Raw genomic sequence first — 27,222 nt, forward strand, 5'->3', positions numbered from 1 at the left:
CTCTGTGGGGATATATAAAACTTATTTAACTAATATTAAACTTTCTCATGTCATTTACACTCACCTAAAGGATTATTAGGAGCACCTGTTCAATTTCTCATTAATGCAATTATCTAATCAACCAATCACATGGCAGTTGCTTCAATGCATTTAGGGGTGTGGTCCTGGTCAAGACAATCTCCTGAACTCCACACTGAATGTCGGAATGGGAAAGAAAGGGGATTTAAGCAATTTTGAGCGTGGCATGGTTGTTGGTGCCAGACGGGCCGAGTGTTTAACAATCTGCTCAGTTACTGGGATTTTCACGCACAACCATTTCTAGGGTTTACAAAGAATGGTGTGAAAAGGGAAAAACATCCAGTATGCGGCAGTCCTGTGGGCGAAAATGCCTTGTTGATGCTAGAGGTCAGAGGAGAATGGGCCGACTGATTCAAGCTGATAGAAGAGCAACTTTGACTGAAATAACCACTCGTTACAACCGAGGTATGCAGCAAAGCATTTGTGAAGCCACAACACACACAACCTTGAGGCGGATGGGCTACAACAGCAGAAGACCCCACCGGGTACCACTCATCTCCACTACAAATAGGAAAAAGAGGCGACAATTTGCACAAGATCACCAAAATTGGACAGTTGAAGACTGGAAAAATGTTGCCTGGTCTGATGAGTCTCGATTTCTGTTGAGACATTCAGATGGTAGAGTCAGAATTTGGCGTAAACAGAATGAGAACATGGATCCATCATGCCTTGTTTCCACTGTGCAGGCTGGTGGTGGTGGTGTAATGGTGTGGGGGATGTTTTCTTGGCACACTTTAGGCCCCTTAGTGCCAATTGGGCATGGTTTAAATGCCACGGCCTACCTGAGCATTGTTTCTGACCATGTCCATCCCTTTATGAGCACCATGTCCCCATCCTCTGATGGCTACTTCCAGCAGGATAATGCACCGTCACAAAGCTCAAATCATTTCAAATTGGTTTCTTGAACATGACAATGAGTTCACTGAACTAAAATGGCCCCCACAGTCACCAGATCTCAACCCAATAGAGCATCTTTGGGATGTGGTGGAACGGGAGCTTCGTGCCCTGGATGTGCATCCCACAAATCTCCATCAACTGCAAGATGCTCTCCTATCAATATGGGCCAACATTTCTAAAGAATGCTTTCAGCACCTTGTTGAATCGATGCCACGTAGAATTAAGGCACTTCTGAAGGCGAAAGGGGGTCAAACACAGTATTAGTATGTGTTCCTAATAATCCTTTAGGTGAGTGTATATATATATATATATATATATATATATATATATATATATATATATATATATATATATATATATATATATATATATATATATATATATATATATATATATATATATATATATATATTAATCTTAAACTTTAAAATTTTCATTCAGTGTCAGCCATTTAATGAAACATTTAATCAAATGTAACTGCTTATTTGCTGAAATCATTCAACTGTTGGTATAGCCTAAAGCACAATTTAAACCAATGTTTCATACGTTATAACTTTTCTCTGATCGTCTTTTACAATTGGCATGCACAGTTGAACCAGCTAAAAATTGGTCTATTACCTGCAGGTGTGCAATGGTAATTGGGATAAAACTACAGAATAAATGTAATATATTATTTCATGTTTTCCTTTAAAAATAATTGGTTGGTTTTTATATATTTTATTAGTAAAGTACTATTATACAACTGATTTACAAATGGCATGGTCTCTCTGTGGCCTATAAGCGATTCCCTGACGTGTGTATAATTTAATTTGGTAAGTAAACATAATTTAAAAGTGATACGAGGGAGTTGAGCTGACGTTCCATATTGTGCTCACAGATTTGAGCACTAACAGTTATAGCACAACACATCCTGTGTGGACTTCTGCCTCCCCCCCTCTGCCCTGGCGGAGAACCAGCAGTGAGACCATCTGCTCTTCTCTTTCTGTTTCTCCATCCTTCTATCCATCCCTGCTCACCTCCTTCTCTCTGGCCGTTGTCTGTTCTTCAGCTTGCGGGCTCAGTATGGTACTGAGACCCTTTTGAACGCCCTGCATGGCAGCACTGACAGCGAGCAGGCCAGCAGGGAGCTGGCTTTCTTCTTCCCGAACTTCAGGATGGCGATGGCGGCCTCGAGCTCGGAGCGGGCCGGGCCGGAACAGGAGCATGTGGAGAGGACGCTGGCGCTCATCCGCCCAGACGCTGCCAGGGAAAACAGAGGCATGTGCCAACATTACGTTCACACGCACAGAACTGCGGCCCCGTGGGCACAGACAGATACTCCTGCTTTCACTGAGCATTTTAAACTGAAGTACCAGCATACACTGCCAGTTAAAAGTTTGAAGACACTTCATTTGTTTCACTTAAAGCCAGGGGTTTTCAAACTTAATGATGCCACCCAATATGAAGAACCGTTTATGAGGGACCCCCTTCCTAAAATCAATTTATATTTTTTTATGTATGAAAAAACATTAAAAACTGTAGCCAAAAAAAAAAACAGCCAAACTTAAATTGGCTATATTTAAAGGGTTAGTTCACCCAAAAATGAAAATTATCCCATAATTTACTCACTCTCAAGTCATCTTAGGTGTATATGACATTGTTCTTTCAGACGAATACAAGAAATACGACAAATCTCCCAAGCTTTATAATGGCAGTGAATAGCTGCCCAAAATTTGAAGACCAAAAAAGTGCATCCATCCATCATAAAAGGCCCCAGGGGTTAATAAAGGCCTTCTGAAGTGAATCGATGGATTCTCTGAAATTTTCTGGGGACCCCTTAGAACCTTCTGGAGGACCCTGGGGGTCCCCGGATCCCAGTTTGAAAACCCCTGACTTAAAGCCACAATGTTACACTTTTCAGGTATATCAACCTACATATGACTGGCATTTATTGCTCACTACATCATTCCCATAGCATCTCAGTGTTATTTTAGTATTATTTATATACTATTATAGTATTTATTAATATCTTAAAGGGGCTATATTTAAAATCCAGAAACACTTGTTATTAGCAACACCGGTGGTCATTAAGTGAACTGCATACAACAACTTTTTGCACACGTGACGCACAAGACTGAACGTGATTCAAAACCATGATATACTCATGGCGAAGGTATTTTTCATTATTTGCTTACATTGGTGCCGTGACCCGGATGGGAGTGAGGTTTAGGGGGGTGAGTGTAACAGACAGTGTTGGGGAAAAATAATTTGAAAAGTAATGCATTACAATATTGCGGTATTCCCTTAAAAAGTAACTAATTGAGTTACTTAGTTACTTTTTAAGAATAGTAATGAGTTACATTACTTTTTCTCAACTAGGCTGGGCTTGTTTTTTTGTTGTTGTTTTTTTATAACAAAAAAGGTCTATTTTTGTGCAAATGCAAAGACCTCTTCATACACACCAAAATTGAAATAATAAGCCTCAGGCTGAGGTAAAAATGCAAATTCACACATGAACAGTAGAGGGCGCAGCTCTGCTGTGCTGCCATAATGGAAGAATAGGACGCAGGAGAAAAAAGTTTCACCAATAAAAACAAAAAATCTAGTCATTTTTGCTCATGGCTTAACTGAATCATCAAAGGTCAGCATCACGACATTGGTCAATAAAGGTAGATTAAATGCATGCAAATATTTGTTTTATTTAACATTTAATTATTGGAGGTTTGCATAGTACTCTGATTTTTGCATTTGACTGATTTTATTAATTTTGAGGAGTACTGAATCTTTATTGTGCAAGTGAGATGAATAAATGCTCACATTTAGTCTAGAACTACAATAACCCTCATGTTTACACACACGCCTCTGCACTTACTCTCAACATGAGGGCAGGAGAGCTGTCAGTCAAATAAATGTAAAAAAGTAACTTGTTACTTTTTTGAAAATATTATGTTGTAAATTTGAAAAGTAATGCGTTCCGTTACTAGTTACTTGAAAAAGTAATCTGATTACGTAACTCAAGTTACTTGTAATGCATTACCTCCAACACTGGTAATGGAGGCCAGCTAGTAGTCGCTGTGCGAGTAAACCTCACTCCTCTGATCTCAAGAGACGCTCTAGTGACTGGCGCTAGGGGTTGCAGCCTTTACCCTCCTTGTTAGAGCATCTGATTCTCATACAGGCGGACCCGGGTTCAAGTCCCGCTTGGAACGGGCGGTTCTAACAGGAGGGGTTTCACGTGTTTTCCTCTCAATAGCAAAATAAACAACAAAAATGACAGCAGTGAAAAAACAGCAGTTCAGAAAGCATCTGATAGTAGAGATGTGGATATGTTTGCACCAGCTCTGTGATTCACCTGCATCATGTCGACAGATGAGGTCATTCAAATTACACTGTTATGATACTTTGATTATATAAAGTATATTTGAGACTAAAGACTACGTATATAGATCAGACTATGTGAGAATTTATTTTGAATGAACCCCTTTTGCATGACCTTTTGAATTTTGATTTTCCCAGCAAAAACACTCCAATTCCATATAAAAGTCAGTCTACATGCTTTCATTTAAAACCTAGGAAGTCGAGGAAAGTCTAGCTTTTTAAAGGGTTAGTTCACCCAAAAATGAAAATTAGCCCATGATTTACTCACCCTCAAGCCATCCTAGGTGTGTATGACATTCAGACGAATGCAATTCGGAATTAAAAAATCTCCTGGCTCTTCCAAGCTTTATAATGGCAGTGAACGGTGGATTTGATTTTGAAGCCCAAAAAAGTGCATCCATCCATTATAAAAGTGCTCCATATTGCTCTGGGGGTTAATAAAGGCCTTCTGAAGTGAATCGATGGGTTTGTGTAAGAAAAATATCCATATATAACTCTGATTGTGTTCGTCTGAAAGAAGAATGTCCTATACACCTAGGATGACTTGAGGGCGAGTAAATCATGGGCTAATTTTCATTTTTGGGTGAACTATCCCTTTAAGAAAGCATCTGATTGTAGAGATGTGGATATGTTTGCACCAGCTCTGCAATTCACCGGCGTCACGTCGACAGATGAGGTCATTCAAATTTCACTGTTATGATAGTTTGAATATAAAGTATGTTTGAGACTATAGAGTATAGATCTGGCTATGTGAGCCTATGCATGACCTTTTGATTTTCCCGGCAAAAACGTTCCGAGTCCTTCATATAATAATCAGTCTACAGGCTTTCATAGACAAACTAGGAAGTCAGGGAAATTGTAGTTTCTTAAAGTTTCTTTACAAGCTGTTCATAAATGGGCTATAAAAACTTAATAAATGACAAGTCTTACATATAACCCCTTTAAATTAGCCTTTATTTTTATATTTTCACATACATTTTAGTTTAAGTTTTAGTCATTTTATGTGCTTTTGAACTTTTATTTATTCAGTTTTAGTCATTTTAGTACTTCAACTTATTTTTATTCAGTTTACGTTTAATTTTTTAATCTAATATTTCCGCTTATATTAATTAAATACAACTTCTAATAGATTTCTAATAGTTTTAGTTCACAATAACAACACCGTTCTGTTTTTTATTTTGTCGTTTTGATGGCTTTATTATGACTACATTTTATTAACAGTAAAGAATGAGTAGATGTGTCTAAATTGGAGCACTTACGGTCAGGAAGTAAATGATCATTAAACGTGTGTAAATGTGTTTGTAGAGGAGATTCTGGGCAGGATCCGTGACGCAGGTTTCCGGGTGGCCATGCAGAAAGAGGTCATGCTGTCTGAGGATCAGGTCAGACACTTCTACAGCTCTCATCTGGAGAAGGAATACTTCCCCAGTTTGCTCCAGAGCATGACCAGGTGAGCGCTCACACAGTGGAAAAGTACAAAAGCCATGAGAGGCCCAGCCGAGTCAGGCGGTTTATTACTTAAAACAGTGATAAGTGACCCTGGAGAACAAAGCCAGTCCTGCGTCTCACGGGTATATTTGTGGTAATAGCCAACAATACATTGTATGGGTCAAAATGATCCATTTTTCTTTTATGCCAAAAATCATTAGGATATATAGTAAAGATATTGAGTACATTTCCTACCGTAAATATATAAAACATTTATTATTAGTAGTAATGTGCATTGCTAAGGATTTCATTTGGACGACTTTAAAGGAGATTTTCTCAATATTTAAGCTTTTTTGCACCCTCAGATTAAAGATTTTCAAACTTTCTGTTGACCATTTTTGTGCTGGTCTACTCATGTTTTTATGTGCTTAAATAAAATAAACAAAAGGCAAATTAAATATTCTTCCTTCTTTAATGTCAAGATGACCGAGTGCGAACAAGTCACGAGCCCGCTACCTAGCCTCTATGTGGCTATTGGATTGCTCTAATAAGTTGTATCTCTGCCAAATATTTTCCTATCCTAACAAACCATACATCAATGAAAGCTTATTTTATATATATATATATATATATATTTACCCTTATGAGTTATGACTGGTTTTGTGGTCCAGGGTCACATATGATAAAAGACACCAATTTTCAACAAATTGTTGCATGCATTATTAATAAATCAGAACCCTTCAGTCAGACTCATCCAATCAGAATTTAGAATCAGAAGTTCTATCATACATGGAAATGAAATAGATTTGAAAAGCTTCAGATTGAGTTGTATAGTTTTTTAGGAATTTGAGCAATTTTTTGGATGTCAAAACAATAAATTAGATATAAAATATCATACAGTACCTGCAAACTGTATAAAATATCGTAAAGACCTACATGTCTTTCCAAGCAACTTTGTTTTGAAACAAAACATGTCTATGGTAACATCCTGAACTGTAAAATGGCCATAAAGATTATAATTTAAACAGTTTTTTAAATGATAAACCTCACATTTCAGCCTAAAGGACCAAGGACGGTAACGATAATATATCGTTTTAAAAATCGTTCTTAATATAAAAGAATAGCAGAGTCCACACCACACAACTATAACGATAACAGCAGAGAAACAATATCACTGGAATCACTTTCAGGACCAATCAGAATCCATCCTGCTTTAAAGAGCTTGAGCATTTAAAGCGGCAGACAACAAAACTCTAATAAACAGAACTATATATCATGCGTTGGTGTGGACGCCAATAGTTATCGTCTTTGGTGTGAACGTGGCCTTAATAACATATTATGAAGGTTATATTTAATTGGTCTGAACAAAAACAGCAGACGTGCTGAAACTGCTAATTCAGTCTCTGACAGATTTGCTGAAAGGTGAGGAGTTTGCAGGTATGAATATACTATTCATCCTGATTCTGAATTATGAATGCTAATGGAATTACTGTCTAAAGAGTAAGGAGTCGGACAATAAAAAACATGCGTCATATCTTCAGTTTAAGCTTAATTGCATACAGTATGTAATGATGTAAAGAAGACTTACAGTGGTCCTGGTGTAATGGAGAGTTTCTCTTCTGCTGTGGTTCACAGTGGGCCGGTGTTAGCATTAGCTCTAGTAAAGGATGGAGCCGTGGAACACTGGAGGAACATCCTGGGACCCAAAGACCTCATCCAGGCGAAAAGTGAAGAACCTAACAGGTAAACAGATGTCTGTAATAGTTTCATTTCTCCGGGATGTTTCCCTCATCCGAATGTTCCTGCTCAACTTAATGTGTTATTGTATATCATATCATGTTATATATCATATATATGCGTTTAGAGCAGCGGTCCATAACCTTTTTGACCCCGAGGCCCCCCATTGTCAAAGATTGTCAAGATATTTCTGGTACTTCTAATGTAATTTAATTTAATTAAATATTTATATAAATATTCTAAATTAAATGTATAATAACAACATTCACTTAAATAAATAATAAAATTACATAATTAGAAGCAGTTTTCAGAGTTTATATTTCATTATTAATGAATTTACATTACTTGTTTTAATCACAAATATCAATTCCACAGTGATTTCTACCCAACAAATTAGTTTAGAGCTTGACAATAACTAGAAAAAAATATATATTTGTTATAGAAATATTCATAACTTTTTAAGATTTTACTCATTTCCATGACTTTTCCAGGTCTAGAAATCACGCTTTTAAAATTCCTCATATATCCAGGTTTTCTGAGACTGTGGTTCTTAAATAAAAATGACAGGTGTTGAGAGAATTAATAAAATAAGAAAAATTACACCAGCTTACATCTTGAGTTTAAGCTGTTTTAGTTTATTTTAAAGTATATTTTGTTACATTTTAAGCTGTCTTGAGGCCCCAGAACCCTGTTTTGTGACCCACTGTGTTCCGATGGACGGTGTGTACTTAATTCTGACCGTTTCTCTCTGTGTGGTTCTGCTCTAGTTTGCGAGCTCAGTTCAGTATTGGGAAGTCTGGTTTTAACCAGCTGCACGGCAGCAGCAGCTCAGAGGAGGCGGAGATGGAGATCGGCTTCTTCTTCCCACCAGAGGACACACTCGCTGTCATTAAACCCCACACCGAGCGCAAAGGTATCATTTCAGCCGCTCTGAACGCCGCGGAAAGAGTCGAGAGGGGTATTAGCTCTGAGCTTGTGCTTTTAATGCAACTGTATCACAGCGGCGCTGACAAGACGGCAGAACAACAGTGTTTAAGTTGTAGTCTTTGGCTCTGTGTAAATGAAATACCACATCAGAATGCAAAATAAGGGAACTATAAATGGTTAGGCAGAAAGACACAGGTTTGTATGAAAATATGATTTTGAAAGTTGGATCAATGCCAAGGTGAGATTTCAAAATATACTACATAAAAAGTATAATTTAAAAAAGGTTTACAAAAACAGTCAACACTGAATAAATAATCTACCAAACAGTCACATTGAATTAATTGTTGAAATGTAATACCTGCGGCTAGACCTTTTGATCAAACCAGAATGATTTAGAAATATTTCAATGCTTTTCAAACACAATAAATACACCGATCAGGCATAACATTATGAGGTCAAGTGAATAACACTGATTATCTCATCATCACCTGTTAGTGGGTGGGATATATTAGGCAGCAAGTGAACATTTTGTCCTCAGAGTTGATGTGTTAGAAGCAGGAAAAATGGGCAAGTGTAAGGATTTGAGTGAGTTTGACAAGGGCCAGATTGTGACGGCTAGACGACTGGGTCAGAGCATCTCCAAAACTGCAGCTCTTGTGGGCTGTTCCCGGTCTGCAGTGGTCAGACTCTATCAAAAGTGCTCAGAGGAAGGACCAGTGGAGAACCGGAGACAGGGTCATGAAGGACCACTGGAGAACCGGCCACAGGGTCATGAAGGACCAGTGGAGAACCGGAGACAGGGTCATGAAGGACCACTGGAGAACCGGAGACAGGGTCATGAAGGACCACTGGAGAACCGGAGACAGGGTCATGAAGGACCACTGGAGAACCGGCCACAGGGTCATGAAGGACCAGTGGAGAACCGGCCACAGGGTCATGGAGGACCAGTGGAGAACCGGCCACAGGGTCATGAAGGACCAGTGGAGAACCGGCCACAGGGTCATGAAGGACCAGTGGAGAACCGGCCACAGGGTCATGGAGGACCAGTGGAGAACCGGCCACAGGGTCATGGAGGACCAGTGGAGAACCGGCCACAGGGTCATGAAGGACCAGTGGAGAACCGGAGACAGGGTCATGAAGGACCAGTGGAGAACCGGCCACAGGGTCATGAAGGACCAGTGGAGAACCGGAGACAGGGTCATGGGCGGCCGAGGCTCAGTGATGCACGTGAGGAGCGATCAAACACACAAGCTACTGGAGCTCAAACAGCTCAAGAAGTTAATGCTGGTTCTGATAGAAAGGTGTCAGAATACACAGAGCATCTCAGTTTGTTCTGTATGGGGCGGCACAGCCGCTGACCAGTCCATGCTGACCCCTGACCTCCGCCCAAAGCACCAACAATGGCATGTGAGCATCAGAACTGGACCCCGGAGCAATGGAAGAAGGTGGCCTGGTCTGATGATCACGTGTTCTTCTACATCACGTGGATGGCCAGGTGTGTGTGTGTGGCTTACCTGGGGAACACATGGCACCAGGTGCACTATGGGAAGAAGGCGTGGCGGGAGTCAGTGATGCTTTGGGCAATGTTCTGCTGGGAAACCTTGGGTCCACCATCCATGTGGATGTTACTTTGACACGTCTCACCTACCTAAGCATTGTTGAGACTATGTCCAGCCTTTCATGGAGACGGTATTCCCTAGTGGCTGTGGCTCTTTCAGCAGATAATGCGCCGCCACAAAGCACAAATGCTTCAGGAATGGTTTGAGGAGCACAACAACGAGTTTGAGGTGTTGACTTGGCCACTAAATTCCCCAGATCTCAATCCAATCGAGCATCTGTGGGATGTGCTGAACAAACAAGTCCGATCCATGGAGGCCCGACCTCGCAACTTACAGGACTTAAAGGATCTGCTGCTAACATCTTGGTGTTCAGATACCACAGCACACCTTCAGGGGTCTAGTGGAGTCCATGCCTCGACGGGTCAGGGCTGTTTTGGCAGCAAAAGGGGGAGCAACACAATATTAATGTTATGCCTGATCGGTGTATGTTAATCTAAAATAGCTGTTTTCTATTTGAATATATATTAAAATGTAATTTATTCCTGAGATCAAAGCTGAATTTATCATCATTACTCCAGTCTTCAGTGTCACATGATCCTTCACAAATCATTCTAATAGAAATATTTCTGATTATCATCAATGTTTTTGTGGATACACCCCCCCCCCCCCCCAGGATTCTGTGATTAATATCAAATTTCAAAAGAACAGCATTTATTTGAAATAGAAATCAATTTGATGCATCCCTGCTGAATAAATGTATTCATCACTTACTTTAATGAAGTCTTACCAACCCCAAACTTTTGAACAGCAGTATGTGAAATGAAATTGTAAGAATATTAATAATGAGAAACGAAGATAAATGTCACAACTCACTGTTTATTCAGTCTGTTTCTGCTCATATCAGAGGAAATCCTGGAGGAGATTCAGTCCAGAGGATTCACCATTTCCCATCTGAAGGACGCGGTTCTGTCCCGAGAGATGGCAGAAGAGTTTTATAAAGAACACCGGGACAAACCCTTCTTCGGTCAGCTGGTGGATTACATGTGTGGGTGAGTTTGGCATTAAACCGGACCTAACTGTCCATGCAGCTCATTGAGATTGGCAGGTAAGGTTATTGTGAAATGTGTGTTGGTAAGATAAAACGCGGTTCATTTGTCTATAGCGGCCCATGTACAATGATGGTTCTGACGAAGGAGAATGCGGTGGATGAGTGGAGGGCAGCCATGGGCCCGAAGGACCCCAGCGAGGCGAGACAAACGGCCCCAGGTTCTCTGAGAGCACGCTTTGCTAAAGACATGCTGGAGAACGCCATCCACGGATCCTCCAACACGGAGCACGCACACCAGAAGATACAGTTCATCTTTGGAGACATTGGATCCGAGAGCGTGATCATCGACGGCGCTGCTTCACCTATGTTAGGTGACCAAAACGTTCATCTGTTGAGATACAAGTTTGTACTGAGAAACAAAAACCAACTGTGTTCATCTGGGAATAAAACTCTACTAACACCTTGCATAAGTGACCCTGGAGCACAAAGCAAGTCGTGCATCTCACGGGTAGCTTGTATGGGTCAAAATTATAAATTTTTCTTTTATGCCAAAAATCATTAGGGGCCAGTTGTTCAAAGCTGATCGGATTTTGGTTATCGGATTGGATCAAATCTTGAAAATGGGTTGTTCAAAAGGGAAAGAAGGGATCTGAAATCAGATTAGATCACGGAATCCAATCCTAGTTTTAATCTGGATCAAACCTTCGGTTTGTGTTGTTCAAAACTTGTCAGTAGGATTTGGAGGAACTTTGATCCAAAAAAAACAGGATCATCCTGATCCCAACAGGGGGTAGGATTTCAAGGTGGATTCCAGGAAGAAAATGTAGTAAAACTTTAAAACTGGTCAAAAAATACAATATTTGTATCATATAATACACAAAAACATATTTTATTTTGCTCTTGATTAGTTAGGCTAATTGTTAAAGTAATAAATTAGAAGTAGAGATTAGGCTACCTATTAAGCCTTTCGGTAGCCTACAGTCAAAGTAAAAAAAGATTTAGCCATATAAAATAATACCCAAAGAGCTGTAAATATCAAACAAAAATATTATGTTACATTTAAAGTGTTTTTTTATCACTTAAGACTTCTTATCAATTATAAGAGATGAACCAGTCAAAAGGTTTCTCGGGTGAACGCTACGTGAACCTTTTCTTAGAGAACGCAAAAGCATTTAAAGTTTTTTTTTTTCCCCAACTCATATTTTTTCCATCACCATGTCCCTTTAGGGGCTCCGTAGAGCACTAGTAATCCAGATTTGGTCATCTGAAAAGGTGTGTATCTGGATCAGGGGGATCCAATCCAACTTTGCTTTGAAAAACCGGCACAAAAGTAAAATGGATTACCTGATCCTGGATAGGAAAATATGGGCTTTCCAAATCCAGATCATTTTGATCCAGATTAAATGTTTTGAACAACTGGCCCTAGGATATTAAGTAAAGATCGTGTTCCATGAAGATATTTTGTAAATTTCCTACCATAAATATATCAAAAATGTATTATTAGTAGTAATTTGGACAACTTTAAAGGAGATTTTCTCAATATAATTTTTTTTTTGCACTCTTAGATTCCAGATTTTCAAATAGTTGCATCTCAGCCAAATATTGTCCTAACAAACTATACATCAATGGAAAGCTTTTATTTATTTTAATTATTCAGCTTTCAGATGGTATAAATCTCAATTTCAAAACATTAACCCTTATGACTGGTTTTGTGGTCCAGGGTCACATAATATTTAAGAATAACATTTAAATTCGACATCAAACGCTTCTCAAACAAGAACAAATGTAGGGCGGGGCTTGATTTTTTTCTATGGGGAATTGATTGGATGGTTGTGGTTTGCTATTGGTGGATCTCATGTGAGTGACAGGTTGCCCGATCTCACTTCATCAGATATGCACTGACAAATAATATAAAATAAATACTACAATATAACGAAAAAAATGAGAACGGTCCACTTTGATTTCATGGCGACTTTAATGAATGTCCTGTTATCTACAGAAACCGAGGAGAGCTTTGCAGAGCTCAAGAATCTACAAGTTTCAAGATCTCCATCGTTTGATGACTCGAGGAACCAGAGAGAGCCCAGCACTACAGGTTCATAATTGAAGAAAACAAGTCTAAATATATACAAACTGACATTATTTACTCAACCCAATTTACTTTGCCCATCACTATGATCTGACACTGCATATAGAGAATTAATAAGTGAGTAAATAATAACAGAAGATTGATTTTGGGTGAACTTTTTCCCAAACATCAACGTGCTTGTCAAGTAGTTGAAAAGCGAATGATTTTATTTTTGTCTGTTTACTTGCATATCATGTGACCATTAACCGACACCAAAAAAACATGAACATGCAAACGTGCCGTTAAATGATTTACTTCAAGTCAATATTTTATATCTAAGGGGTTCGGTTGACAAAAATGTTTGGGAATCCCTGCTTTAGTCCATTAACTTGAGGTGAAAAGTCACATGTAAACACAAAAGTCAAGATTACCCTTTATCTCCACATGCAGAAGGTGCTGAAGAAATCAAGCCTGAGACGACAGAGAGTCACGCAGCTTCATCTGATGAGACCGACGCACTAGAGACGCCCGCCTCCAGCCAGCAGGACACAGGTCTGAGTTTGAGTGACTAGTGATGTACAAGAACAGGTTTATACACGGAGAGACACAGGAGAGCTCAATTCCTGCTGGAAATGCTGCTTATATCTCTGAGGCGGTGAGGACTCAGAGCCTCAAACTCTCCGGGCCACAAAGATCAAAGTTCTATCGGCTATCCACCTTTTGCCAAACGAGTCAATTTCGTTTTAGATTATGGGAAGCACTTCCAGATTTTGGGAAGTTCTACTCAAAAAGACTGAAACAAATCATCTCGAATCATAAGGTTTTGCTACAAATGACCCTTATCCGTCAGTTTCACTGAATGAGCTGTAAAATTTCCTTCATGTTCTATTTCCAGATGTCAGGAGAATAACAAAACGCTTGGTATTTATTTATAGCATATGCTTAGATTTTAAGTAAGGTCACTTCATCTTTCAGTGTTTAATTCACAAGCTTATATTTTGAAATGTAAGTCAATGACATTTGCTGGAAGCGAAGGTCTTTTCCAGCCAAAATAAAAACAAAAGGGCTAAAATGTTTGAAAGTAAAGAATAAGTTTATGCAAATGTGCCGTTAAATGATTCACTTCAAGCAAATATTAAGGAGTTCGGCATCCCTGCTTTAGTCCATTAACTTGAGGTGAGGTGTCACATGCAGGTCAATTTAAGACATTTTTAAGACCAATTAAAGAAAATTTAAGGAATAAATCAAAGGGACCATAACACGTTAATGTTCTCTTAAATGTAAATGTTGAAGCACACAATGAGTTGAGATAAAGACATTTTGGGAAACCTTGTGATCTTGTGAAAGTGATTTTATGATTAAAACAAGAACACATACCTGCCAATGTGTTTATAACAATCAACTTAATTCAAATGCAAGTCATTTTCATAGCAAATTACAGATATTTGTTCTTGTTTTGAGCATAAGCCAACTTAATTTTGTTCAATTTCTCAGAAAACAAGACTTAATTTCTTCACGTTACATGTCAAGTAAATGTCTCTTGATTTAAGGATGTTTTGAATTTGTACAGGAAAACAAAAATCCTGAGGAACATATACATTTTTTGCAGTGCATGCAATTTAATTTCGCAATTAAATGTAGGGCCCTATGAAATCAGTTGTATTACATTTTTCTGGACTCCGCTTTAAATTAAATTTTACTGACTTTTAAAGGAACACGCCAACTTTTTGGGACTTTATCTTATTCACCGTATCCCCCAGAGTTAGATAAGTCCATACACACCATTATCATCTCTGTGCCATAACTCTGTCTGACGCACCCACCGCTAGCCTAGCTTAGAACAAAGACTGGAGGTAAATGGCTCCAGCTAGCCTAGCTTAGAACAAAGACTGGAGGTAAACGGCTCCAGCTAGCCTAGCTTAGCACAAAGACTGGAGGTAAATGGCTCCAGCTAGCCTAGCTTAGCACAAAGACTGGAGGTAAACGGCTCCAGCTAGCCTAGCTTAGCACAAAGACTGGAGGTAAACGGCTCCAGCTAGCCTAGCTTAGCACAAAGACTGGAGGTAAACGGCTCCAGCTAGCCTAGCTTAGCACAAAGACTGGAGGTAAACGGCTCGAGCTAGCCTACTGCTCAATAAGTGACAAAATAATGCCAAAATTTTCCCAGCATGGTCTCTTTGCAAGCAGGTTGTCATGTTGGTTATGTTGACGGAAGTTAGCCTATTATCAGGCACTGTGTAATATCATTGCGCCGATGCACTCATGCTACGGCTCAAAGCTCTTGATTATATAGGAACGAGAGTATAGTTCCTAGCCATTTCGGTCTAGAAAATCACAACTTTTCATTTTCCGTTGGTCTTAGCACACGATGTAACTACACACATCACAACATGTAAATAGGAAAATGTTGGCGTTATTTTGTCACTTATTGAGCAGTAGGCTAGCTGGAGCCATTTACCTCCAGTCTTTGTGCTAAGCTAGGCTAGCGGTGGGTGCGTCAGACAGAGTTATGGCACACACAGAGATGAGAATGGTATGTATGGACTTATCTAACTCTGGGGGATACAGGGAATAAGCCAACGTCCCAAAAAGTCGGCGTGTTCCTTTAATGAAATGGGAAAGATTTCGGTCTCTCCATTGACAGTCTAAGCAACTTCCACTTTGACGCTTCAAAAAGTTCATAAAGAGATCGTAAAACTAATCCATACGAATCGATCGGAGACTCGACCGCTTTATATGACGAACAAAAGTCATTAGGGTGAGTAAAAATGACTATTTTCATTTCAGGGTGAACTGTCCCTTTAAGTGTACTGACCTACTTTTAATTTATTCTTTTCGTGACAATCAGCATTATACAGTAAATTCCATTTTTATGAATGGATTGTGCAATTCCGACCACGTTTCCTGCATCCTGAGGCTCAAATTTAATACCATGATATTGAATTTAAGACTGTCTGATCCAATTTTAGACATTTTCAATTGTGGAAGGACAAATTAAGACTTTAAGACCTACAGAAACCCTCTGTAAACACAAAAGTCAAGATTACCCTTTATCTCCACATGCAGAAGGTGCTGAAGAAATCAAGCCTGAGACGACAGAGAGTCACGCAGCTTCATCTGATGAGACCGACGCACTAGAGACGCCCGCCTCCAGCCAGCAGGACACAGGTCTGAGTTTGAGTGACTAGTGATGTACAAGAACAGGTTTATACACGGATTCTTCAGACATGAGACAAACCTCAACACTTCCACTTTGGCATTAATTGTCAGCACTGTCAGATATTAAAGGGGTCCTATCATGCTCATTTACAGGTTCATCATTTAGGTAAAAATATTGTCAACTTGCTCAGATTTTCTTCATTTTATCTGGTGGCGTTGACAAAACAGCAAGGAAAAACTGAAAAAATGGAAGAAATGGAAGTTGCACCCAGGCGTAAAGGACACATTAATCAGAAATAATTCCTTGATGCATGAACTTTTATTTATTTATGTATTTCAGTTCTGTAGTCTGTTTTGTCCCATGTCTCAAGAATCAGTGATCTGTTAGACAAACATGACAGATGAACTCATGTCAGAAACGTGATAAACATTAATCAGTCAGTAACTTAATACTGGAATTACAAATAAACTTTATTTCATCTTTTACTTGTGATGTAAATGTGAAAAGCTTGTTGTCTGTATTTCAGAGGATCCGACAAATGCTTGAAATCTGCAGTCATCTGTAAAAAAGAGGAGAGGTAAAGATGAGGTCAGGTGACTAACTTTACATCAAAAACAACCAGTGTTTCTACAATTAAACTGATTCGCAAAAAAATCTGACAGATACATTAAAAGTATGCAAGCAATGTTATTTTCATCATTGTTACACTATTATAGTTTTTGTTAATATTTTTGAATTAGACTATTTTAATTTTAGTTAATTTTGTTGTCTTTTTAAAAAATGTCTATATAGTTTTTTTATTACATTTGAATTTGTTATTTTACTTAAAGGAGGGGTCTAATGCTATTTCATGCTTTCTGACTTATTCACACTTTTAAAGAGTTGATTCTCATGATAAATATGGACAAAGTTTCAAACAATGAGCTGGACGTGTGACTGTGCCAAAAATACTCCTTCCGGTTTCTCACAAGTTTCGTAACGTTTTTTTCGAATATGGCCCTGTATGTTGTAATAGAGGGCGGAAAATCCTTGCATGTACACTTCTCCCGGAAAAGCGCACACACACACACACCGACCAGAGCAGGAGCGAGAGCTCGCCCATCATTCGGGTGACGCAATTTTTTAACAATGTCACCAAAGAAGTGTGTTTTTGATTGTGAGGGAAAGATAACATTGTTCAGCTTCCCAATGACCCCAGCGTTAAGGGGACAGTGGATGCAGTTTGTGTTTCAAGTGTGTTCCCGGCATTTTCAGTGATGAATGTTTTATAAGCAAGGCTCGTTGGATTTGATCGTTGCAGGCGGTGAGGGAAATTGCATCAAATGTGTGTGTTTTGTTGGCAATCGGCGTGTAAGTGCATATAATGACAACAACACCAACATGAGTGAATCAAAAGTTATCCATAATGTGATGCAGTGGCGTAACTTTGTTTTAAAAAGTGGGGGAAGTCATGAGAAGTCAAAATAATTTCATCCTTAACGTTGCATCTCCAACTATAGCAAAATACAATATTGTCAGTCCCAGGATTCTTCACATAGATTCGCGGCCCAGTGTTAGAGCGTCTGTCCGGCGAGTGTGTCAGAGGTTCAAATCCACCATCGTATCGTTTTTTTTCTCATTAAAACCAAAAGGTGTTCATCGTTTGTGTACATTTTATTTAAAGATTTAACCAGAACGAATAGAGAGTCTATGATGGGATGACGTGTTGTGTGTGTGTGTGTGTGTGTGCTAGTGACTCTTTAGCTCTAGGCACAGCACGCGTCCCAGAGTTGTGCATTTTTCGGAGAGAATCGGTACAGCTTATCTGTCTGCTATAAATCTAATAAAACTGAAGACTTTTTTGTGATATGAAGGATGCAATGCTACTCTGTAGGTACTCAAGATTAACAGAAGAGACATGTTACACCCCCCCCTTAAACAAAATGAAAAATGAGAAATGTTGCTTGGATTATGTTAACAATAATAACCCTGTTTGTAAGACATGATGGATTTCTTTTGTTCTCCACCAGTTTGGGCCTGAAGGCATCTGGATGTGTAGCAGCTCAACAAACAGCCAGTGATTTGTGGTTTCATCTTCAGTCACACGTCTCTTATAAATCATTTACATCCTCTTGTGAATTAAATGCTCTTGTATGTTTAAATACTTGGTGCAAGGCTGATCTGTTTGAAAACTGACAACATTTAGGCTTTATTTAATTTTGTCACATACACATGTGAGGCACTTGACAAAAACAAGCCTGATGATTGGCTTTCAACCAACCCAAATATTAAGTGTATGTAATAATTTGGCTTCTTACTGATGTTGATCGACTAAAGCAAGCATCTCCTCCTCGTCAAAGGACCTCTGAAACATCTCAGTGATGGTCAGCTGCTGAGGGTCCTGACAAACAGCAAATAAACAGACAACACTTTGTTCAACAATTATAGATTGTGCAATAATAATATCTATTCATTCAATATTTATGTAGATATTTACAAATTTTGATACTCTGATTATTCTAAAAGCGAAATCTACTCTAAATAAAAATGGTGCAATGGAAATCTACATGTTTTTTTATTGATGGTCAAATGCTGAGTTTGGATCCTAACCTTGCTGTGGAAGCTGGCAGATTCTGCGTTCTCTGAAATGTTGGATTCAGACAAGCCGACCTGCTCCAAAACCTTCATTTTTTCCTGTATCATGGGCCTGAGGAACACCAGCAAACAGCAATGAATACGTGTCCAGTTACAGCATCTAATATATACAGTAGTGGGGAAAATTTTCATCACACTTTATTCAAATATTATTCATAAATTGTTAAATATTTTGTAAGCATATTGCATAGTTGTACTTGGAATCGATTGTTTTATTTATGTTAATAACGCAATGAAACATGACAAATTGTGCTGATTTGTCCAGGCTGTCAGAAATGATGAAAACAAGAGAACTAATTAAATATTAATAACGGATTATGTTGTAGTCAATGTTTGCATTTTTTTTTTACATAGTTAAATACAGAGGTGTCACTTCTTTTTCAGAGTTTTTACTTCTACTCCTTAGATTTTCACACAATTATCTGTACTTTCTACTCCTTGCATCTTAGCCTTGTTACTCCTATTTCATTTTGGCTTGTCATCGTTCAAAAAAAAAAAACATCCAGATAAATCTCGCCATCCGGGAAGAATGAATTTGATTGTGATTGGATGAGAAGTATAAACATATACCACTCCGAGTGGGTTCACCAATTTTCTTGTCCGTTACAGATTCCTGCAGCTAAGCTTGGATGTACATTTACATTTCAATAAAGGTTTTTGATAACATGCCTCTGAAGTTTGACTTTTTTCACCATTACAAGACTTATAGGGTACTATCATCATATCTTCCGCTCCATGAAACACATGTTAATGCTCAGTAGTATACATTAATGGTTCTTTAATTTATTTGCATTGTAATGTATTTGCAGATATGCGGCTGAAACAGGTGGCCTAGTGCATCCCACATTTTTTAACATTAACATTTTAATATAACATTATAGTCATTATGGCCTCCTCAAATTTGTTTTGAGGAGGTGGGGTAGTGCACTACAGGCTCCTGTGGCGTACCCTAAGCTTTTGTCCTTAATGGCATTTTTTTTCCTTACATTACTTTCACTTTTATGCTTTTGAAACCAGTACTTTTACACTTATACTTGAGTAAAAAGCTTGAGTTGATACTTTAACTTCTACAGACATCTTTTAAACCCTAGCATCTATTCTTCTTCCTGAGTAATGAATGTGAATACTTTTGACACCTCTGGTTAAATAAAACCTGTAGCTGTAGTTTGCTTTTGCCAAATTAACCACGTTTATAATTTTTTAACCAAGTTTAGTGTTTTGTTCTTCCCTCGTATTTTATATATATAACATTTTCCTCATATTTTGACATTTTTAATTAATCATATGCTAAAAACGAAATATATAAACTATATGCAAAATATATATCACATATTATTATTATTGCAAAAATTATGAAGCAAACTTTTTTTTTTTAATTTCCCATAAACTTGCATCGACACCAACAAAACCAAAAATTAAATTATTCTCTCCCACCAACTGTTCCAGTTCTGAAGAATTTCTTTTATTAAATGTCCTGATATTTGCAGGTTTTTTTGTGACTGCAGGGGGAAACGGGAATAAAGGATCTGCAGATTGCCCTCACCAAAGGTAATCATCCGCAGTGCCTTTAGCAACCAGGTAATGAATGTCCACATTACTGGTCTGTCCGATCCTGTGCACCCGGTCCTCTGCTTGAATCAGGACCTGAATGAAACACACGCGTGTCACAAGTGTTCTGGCAGCGCTCTCAATATCAATTATATTTATTAAGTCATTTTTCCTTTCAGCTGGCTTTCTGAACCCAGATGAGGGCATGTTCTAGACTAAATTACTCTGCTGATTCATGGGAAATGCTTTTCAACTCGAGACGAGCCTTTTATCTGAGACTGGCAGTCTAACCTTTTCTACAGGTAGAGATATAATGCGACAGGAAGTCAGATCAGGTCATCGAGAATCAGGGCTATTATTATGAAAGTAAAATCATGACAAAAAAAAATTGTTGAATTGCATTAACCATGCTTGCATTTTAATGCATTGTTATTTTACTATTTTACAAAAATCTTAAATATACAACCAAGCATATAACCAAATGCAAGCATGGTTAATGCAATTCAACAATCTTTTTTGATTCAAAAACATTTGGCATTATTTTACTTCCATAAATTATATCCTAACAACTAAATTCTTGATATAAAAATATGGCCACACTTTAGATTAGAGTCCAATTCTCACTATTAACTATGACTTTTTCCTCAATAAACTCCTAATTGCTGCTTATTAATAGTTAGTTATGTAGTTTAGTTTAGGTATTGGGTAGAATTAAGGGATGTAGAATATGGCCATGCATTAATATAAGCTTTATAATTACTAATAAACAGACAATATCCTAGTAATATGCACGATAATAAGCAACTAGTTAATAGAGAGAATCGGACCCTAAACTAAAATTTTACCAAAACGATTTTTAGCAAATTAAAATAATAATAGCAAGTACATTAAAACCAAAATTAATCTAAAAACTAACTAAATTAAGATGGATAAAGTCTAACATTTAAAGGGTTAGTTCACCCAAAAAAGAAAATTCTGTCATTAATTACTTACCCTCATGTCGTTCGACACCCGTCAGACCTCCGTTCATCTTCAGAACACAAATGAAGATATTTTAGTGAAAATGAATGGATACTCCATTGGCTCAATGCACGGTTCACTCTCAAGACCCTTAAAAGGTACTAAAGACGTCGTTACAAAGTCCATCTCACTACAGTGGCTCTAAAATAACTTTATGAATCGGCGAGAATAGTTTTTGTGCGCAAAAAAACCCTAAATAACGACTTACATAGTGATGACGATTTCAAAACACGGCCTCATGAAGCTTTGAAGCGTTATGAATCAGTGAGTCGAATCAGCGGTTTGAATCGCCAAATTTCAGCAGTTTGGCGGTTTGACACGCGATCCGAATCATGAATCGACTCACTGATTCATAACGCTTTGAAGCTTCATGAGGCCGTGTTTTGAAATCGTCATCACTATGTAAGTCGTTATTTAGGGTTTTTTTGCGCACAAAAACTATTCTCACCGATTCATAAAGTTATTTTAGAACCACTGTAGTGAGATGGACTTTGTAACGACGTCTTTAGTAGCTTTTAAGGGTCTTGAGAGTGTAAAGTGCATTGTGCCAATGGAGGCCTTTCAGAGCCATCAGATTTCAACTAAAATATCTTCATTTGTGTTCTGAAGATGAACGGAGGTCTTACGGGTGTCGAACGACATGAGGGTAAGTAATTAATGACAGAATTTTAATTTTTGGGTGAACTAACCCTTTAAGCTTGAATCAAAGGTCTTGTGTATTAACTAAATTCAGGACTCCCACACCTCATGGCCAATTAATCTCCATGACTTGAAGTCGTAGTTACTGAATAATTATTTTTCAAAATTGCATTCACAAACAGCAATTTCCAGCCAATTATATATTTTAGATCTCCGCATGATTTTTACGGGCCTGAAGCCACAGTTTTAAGTTTCCCTGATGAGTGTGGGAACCCTGTAAATGTGTTTGAGTCTTACTCCAGGGTTCCAGAAGAGCTCAGCGAAGACCACGAGGTCGGCCGAGTGCAGTGTGAGTCCCATGTTGGCGGCCGTGATGGACAGAACAGCAACGCAGCTCTTCTGTGAGGACTGGAATCTGTCACACAGCTGCTGTCGCTCCGCTGACGGTGTCGATCCGTCTATTCGAATGTAACTGATTCCCTGCACACAAATACAACAATGTCAAAACGGTACTAGTGCTCATATATATCCAACACAACTATTACACAGAGACCAGGCTGACACCTGGTATTAAGATTTGGTCGATCGATCACAAGTGGAAGAGGGAGACACATTCCCGTTTACACCTGGTGTTAAATCCATCTCTTTTGTCCACTTTCAACCACATCAGTCCTGATTTCTTCGAGGGGAGGGTCTATGGGCAGATTTTTCAGATATTTCAATCTAATGGATGAAATAAGCCCAAGAAATTTACATGTGAATGTGCCCGGAGACGATGGAAAAGCACGGAGAGAACATCAGCTTTCATTTCTGCTCTGACAGTCGTAAGACCAGCCGAACGCTGTGAGTGTGTGTTAGAAATCAGGAATATGAGAGAGAACATTGTGTTTGGTAGGGCTGTGCGATATTGAGAAAAAAGGTAATATGCGATATCCTTGTTAAATATTGCGATATGCGATACGATATTACTTTAAGTGTGTAAAATCTATTTAAAGGGATAGTTCACCCAAAAATGAAAATTAGCCCATGATTTCCTCACCCTCAAGTCATCCTAGGTGTATATGACATTCTTCTTTCAGACGAATAAAATCAGAGTTATATTACAAAAGTCCAGGCTAATCCAATAATCCTGCGCGCGCGGGGCTCCCGCAGCACATCTCACGGAGGAAAACTTCCACAAACTTTGCGAGTTCAATGCCGGATTTGAACAATGTCAGCTGCGTGAGACAAACACTGCCAGTGCGTGGATGCACGACGCGCGCGCTGCACATTTCACAGAGGAAAACTTCCACCATTTTCGCGAGTTCAATTCAGTTCAGTTCAGGATATGCACAACGGCTTGTCCTGAAAGCTGGATTTACAAACAGAAGCTGTTTACGGGCCACAACCTGTAAGTCTGATTTATATTTCATCGATGTGTGTAGATAGGTTGTAATAGGTTGTAGCAAGGAAGTAAACAGATGACAACACTGTTCTGCAAACCAGTCTGTTAAATGCTCATTCATACTTAACGTTATCCGACGAACACCTAACGTTACAAACACTAACGTTAAAATCTCAACAGCGAACTTGGCATTAGTGTAAATGATTCTTTGATTAGAGCTTTTATGTATTGTTTATCTACAGGCATGCTAAACATGGTTCTGTGTGTGATTTGGCTAACTTACTAGTAAAGCCAGTGCTTAGTGTTCGTTTTGGGTTAGTTCTTGCGACAGATATTTGGCTATAATCTTTCTAAAAATACAAAAGTAAAAGTGCCATTCAGTAGCGATCACTATAGATCCGCAGTCTTTACTCTTGAGGACTGAACAGCTTCTGCTCGATCATCTTCACTAAAATGTTCTGGGTCTGATTCGGGCTCAGATTGGTATGGTTTTATTGACGCCGTTGTTTCTAATAATGTTACTGCCAAAGCACAGTCTACCGGTAAGGTAAGGGGCGTGACGTTTCCGACAAAAGTGCACTAAGCGGTTAGCGAATCACAACACACTGGGCCAGCTAACCAATCTGAGCCCATCACGTATTTTTGAGGGACTGGCTTCATACAACCCGGAAAGCATCAGACCGTTTTACAAGGAGGGACAGAGCAGTGTAGAATAAAGGTCAAATATATGAAAAATAATGATTTTTTTTTTAAAACGAAGCATGAACACATGTTACAATGCACACCACAAACACAATCAAGCCTTCAAAACAATGTGTTTTACCACCCCTTTAAGTTATGACAGAAGTTTTATGAAATGTCAAATGAAAGTTCAAGGTTAAATATTCATCACTGGATGATCAATATCCAATATAGACCAATAGATTAAAAAAAAAACAATAATATTGGCAATAAGTGAAAGGGCCATTGTGTACAGTGCGTGCAGCTCAGTCTTATACTGTCAGCTCCATTAAATCACATTTGACCAAAATTGAATTAATTCAAAGAATTGTGGAGGAAAAAATTTCTTTGGACAGACCTTCTCACCAAGGTCTTTGGTTATACTATCCAGCACCAGCTTGTGATGAGCAAACACCAGAAACTTCTCTCGTCCGCACTCCAGTGTGTCTGAGATGTATTCCCTGGGGAATGGATTAAACCACTGTTATTTTAGTATCTTTGATATATAATCTACACAGTCAAACCAGAATTTATTCAGACACCTTCATCATTTTCTCACATTATCACAGTTTATTCGCTACAGTTCAGAAAATGGTACTAAAATATGACAAGTTAAACTGTGTCAGAACAAATTCATCTTGAAAATGTCAGATAACTTTGATAGAAAGGGATGTAATGGATTATAATCAACCAATCAGCTGTTAAATTTAGGTACACAATTAGATAATACCAATTTAGGTCAACCAATGACCAAGCAATGCACTATGTAAACTTTTTCACTAAAATATCCAAACACCACTAGGCCAGTGTTATATATTTTGTTCAGTTGAGTACTTACAATATCCCGAATGTCTCCGACTATTTGTAAATCGTGAAAAATTGCTATTTTAACCGAGGAACCGGAACGTGTGAGGGCGTGGCCTGTCGATGACATCATATCTGCGTATCTGTCATCCATCAACATGATTTCTGCCCGAGTCCTGTCCCGATTCTTTCCCACCGGCTGTGAGGTGAAGACCACATGTCCCAAGATTCTGCGCTCAAACGTGGCGTCATCAAACTACGCCTTTGTTTTGAATAGGCGACCTCTAGAGGACGGAAAAGTTACATAGTTCAGGGGAACGCAGATATGATGTCATCGACAGGCGACACCCCCAATTTCTCACGATTTACAAATAGTTGGAAACATTTGGGATATTGTAAGTTCTCAACTGAACAAAATATACAACACTGGCCTAGTGGTTTTTGGATATTTTACTGAAAATATTTTACATAGTGCACCTTTAAAGGGGTGGTTGATAATGATTTGACTTTTTTAACTTTATTTAGTGTGTAAATGTAGCTGTTTGAGCAGAAACATCCGAAGCATGAACACATGTTAGACTGCACCCCATAAACACAATCAAGCCTTGAAAAAAGCTGATCAACCACCCCTTTCATGCATTAATAGAGAATGTGTATTTTGCAATGGCTTCATTTTATGCATCTAACTATTTGAATGTACATTAATCTTTTAAGAATAATAATAATGCATGTATCTTCATAACATTTTGAAGGACCTGTTTGAAGTTTCTTTGAGCTCATAATAGTCAAACGTACATGATGGCTCTGATCTTGGCCTCTGCTGTGTGGTTGAAGAAAACCAGGAGCGCGTCCTTTTCTTGGGACTTCTGCACATGAACACAGAAAAGATCATCAGAGTCTGGTACAGTAACACAAATCATGTCACTATTCACTCTCAACCCATACGCTGTTATTATTTTCTGTGGAACAGAAACAAAGAATTTAAAGGGTTAGTTCACCCAAAAATGAAAATTCTGTCATTAATTACTTACCCTCATGTCGTTCGACACCCGTCAGACCTCCGTTCATCTTCGGAACACAAATTAAGATATTTTAGTTGAAATCTGATGGCTCTGAAAGGCCTCCATTGGCACAATGCACGGTTCACTCTCAAGACCCTTAAAAGGCACTAAAGACGTCGTTACAAAGTCCATCTCACTACAGTGGTTCTACAATAACTTTATGAATCGGCGAGAATAGTTTTTGTGCGCAAAAAAACCCTAAATAACGACTTACATAGTGATGACGATTTCAAAACACGGCATCATGAAGCTTTGAAGCGTTATGAATCAGTGAGTCGATTCAGCGGTTTGAATCGCCAAATTTCAGCAGTTTGACACGCGATCCGAATCATCATTCGGATCACTGATTCATAACGCTTCGAAGCTTCATGATGCTTTGTTTTGAAATCGTCATCACTATGTAAGTCGTTATTTAGGCTTTTTTTGCGCACAAAAACTATTGTCGCCGATTCATAAAGTTATTGTAGAACCACTGTAGTGAGATGGACTTTGTAATGACGTCTTAACGGGTCTTGAGAGTGAACCGTGCCATTGTGCCAATGGAGGCCTTTCAGAGGCATCAGATTTCAACTAAAATATCTTCATTTGTGTTCCGAAGATGAACGGAGGTCTGACGGGTGTCAAACGACATGAGGGTAAGTAATTAATGACAGAATTTTCATTTTTGGGTGAACTAACCCTTTAATATTGACCGAATGCTGAAATATGACTTATTTCCACAGATTTATTGTAGTTTACGCTCACGTTGTGGCATCCTTTGGCGAGCTGTTTGGCAGCGGCGTTGAGGGCAGCTTTGGTGCGTGAGTTGATGCCGTCTGTGGTCACTGTGACCACCTTGCGCTGTTTGGCAGGAAGCTGCGACAGCACCTCTGATTTGAGCCGTCTGAGCATCAGGGACTCCTCCAGCAGCAGCTTCAGTTCGCTCAGATGAGACGAGCCGGAGTAATCCCAACCCCACTGGAGCTGCAGTCAGACAAAGTTTTCACACTTCTGATTGCTTTTTCCCAATAGAACTTAAGCAGGGCAGTGCCATTTTTAAGATATGACAGGAGTGAAAATGAGGCTGTGAGGGATCGAATTACAGCGCGTCCAATGGATTGACCAACATAACGATTGCTTGGCTGACAAAACGTTCCCAAAAAAACTTTCAGTA

At 38.8% G+C, this 27,222-nt stretch overlaps 2 protein-coding genes across 5 annotated transcripts in view; one reads left to right on the top strand and one right to left on the bottom strand.

The window, feature by feature from the left end:
* LOC307128784 (thioredoxin domain-containing protein 6) overlaps positions 1-18,396 on the top strand; it is a gene marked incomplete at its 5' end in the record, with an annotated part of 43,617 nt that extends 25,221 nt beyond the window's left edge. Inside the window, 11 exons of the mRNA XM_079820726.1 lie at positions 2,024-2,232; positions 5,638-5,782; positions 7,396-7,503; positions 8,265-8,410; positions 10,888-11,032; positions 11,146-11,402; positions 13,031-13,126; positions 13,550-13,651; positions 16,166-16,267; positions 16,786-16,836; positions 18,269-18,396. Coding sequence (XP_079676852.1) covers positions 2,024-2,232; positions 5,638-5,782; positions 7,396-7,503; positions 8,265-8,410; positions 10,888-11,032; positions 11,146-11,402; positions 13,031-13,126; positions 13,550-13,651; positions 16,166-16,267; positions 16,786-16,805 — 1,330 coding nt within the window. The 3' untranslated portion in view covers positions 16,806-16,836; positions 18,269-18,396. The remainder of the gene's footprint in view (positions 1-2,023; positions 2,233-5,637; positions 5,783-7,395; positions 7,504-8,264; positions 8,411-10,887; positions 11,033-11,145; positions 11,403-13,030; positions 13,127-13,549; positions 13,652-16,165; positions 16,268-16,785; positions 16,837-18,268) is intronic.
* LOC307129327 (SWI/SNF-related matrix-associated actin-dependent regulator of chromatin subfamily A-like protein 1) overlaps positions 16,407-27,222 on the bottom strand; it is a 33,554-nt gene continuing 22,738 nt past the window's right edge. For 2 of the 4 annotated variants that reach the window (XM_079821652.1, XM_079821653.1), the window contains exons 11-18: positions 26,814-27,032; positions 25,804-25,874; positions 24,563-24,665; positions 22,398-22,580; positions 20,437-20,537; positions 18,849-18,945; positions 18,557-18,639; positions 16,407-16,818 (exon numbers count right to left, since the gene is read on the bottom strand). In XM_079821652.1, the coding sequence (XP_079677778.1) occupies positions 16,815-16,818; positions 18,557-18,639; positions 18,849-18,945; positions 20,437-20,537; positions 22,398-22,580; positions 24,563-24,665; positions 25,804-25,874; positions 26,814-27,032 (861 nt within the window). In that variant the 3' untranslated portion in view covers positions 16,407-16,814. The remainder of the gene's footprint in view (positions 16,819-18,556; positions 18,640-18,848; positions 18,946-20,436; positions 20,538-22,397; positions 22,581-24,562; positions 24,666-25,803; positions 25,875-26,813; positions 27,033-27,222) is intronic. The other 2 variants (XR_013816883.1, XR_013816882.1) reach the window with 2 other exon arrangements.

This window comes from Gobio gobio, assembly GCF_949357685.1.
Source record: "Gobio gobio genome assembly, chromosome: 7".
NCBI classification, from domain to species: domain Eukaryota; kingdom Metazoa; phylum Chordata; class Actinopteri; order Cypriniformes; family Gobionidae; genus Gobio; species Gobio gobio.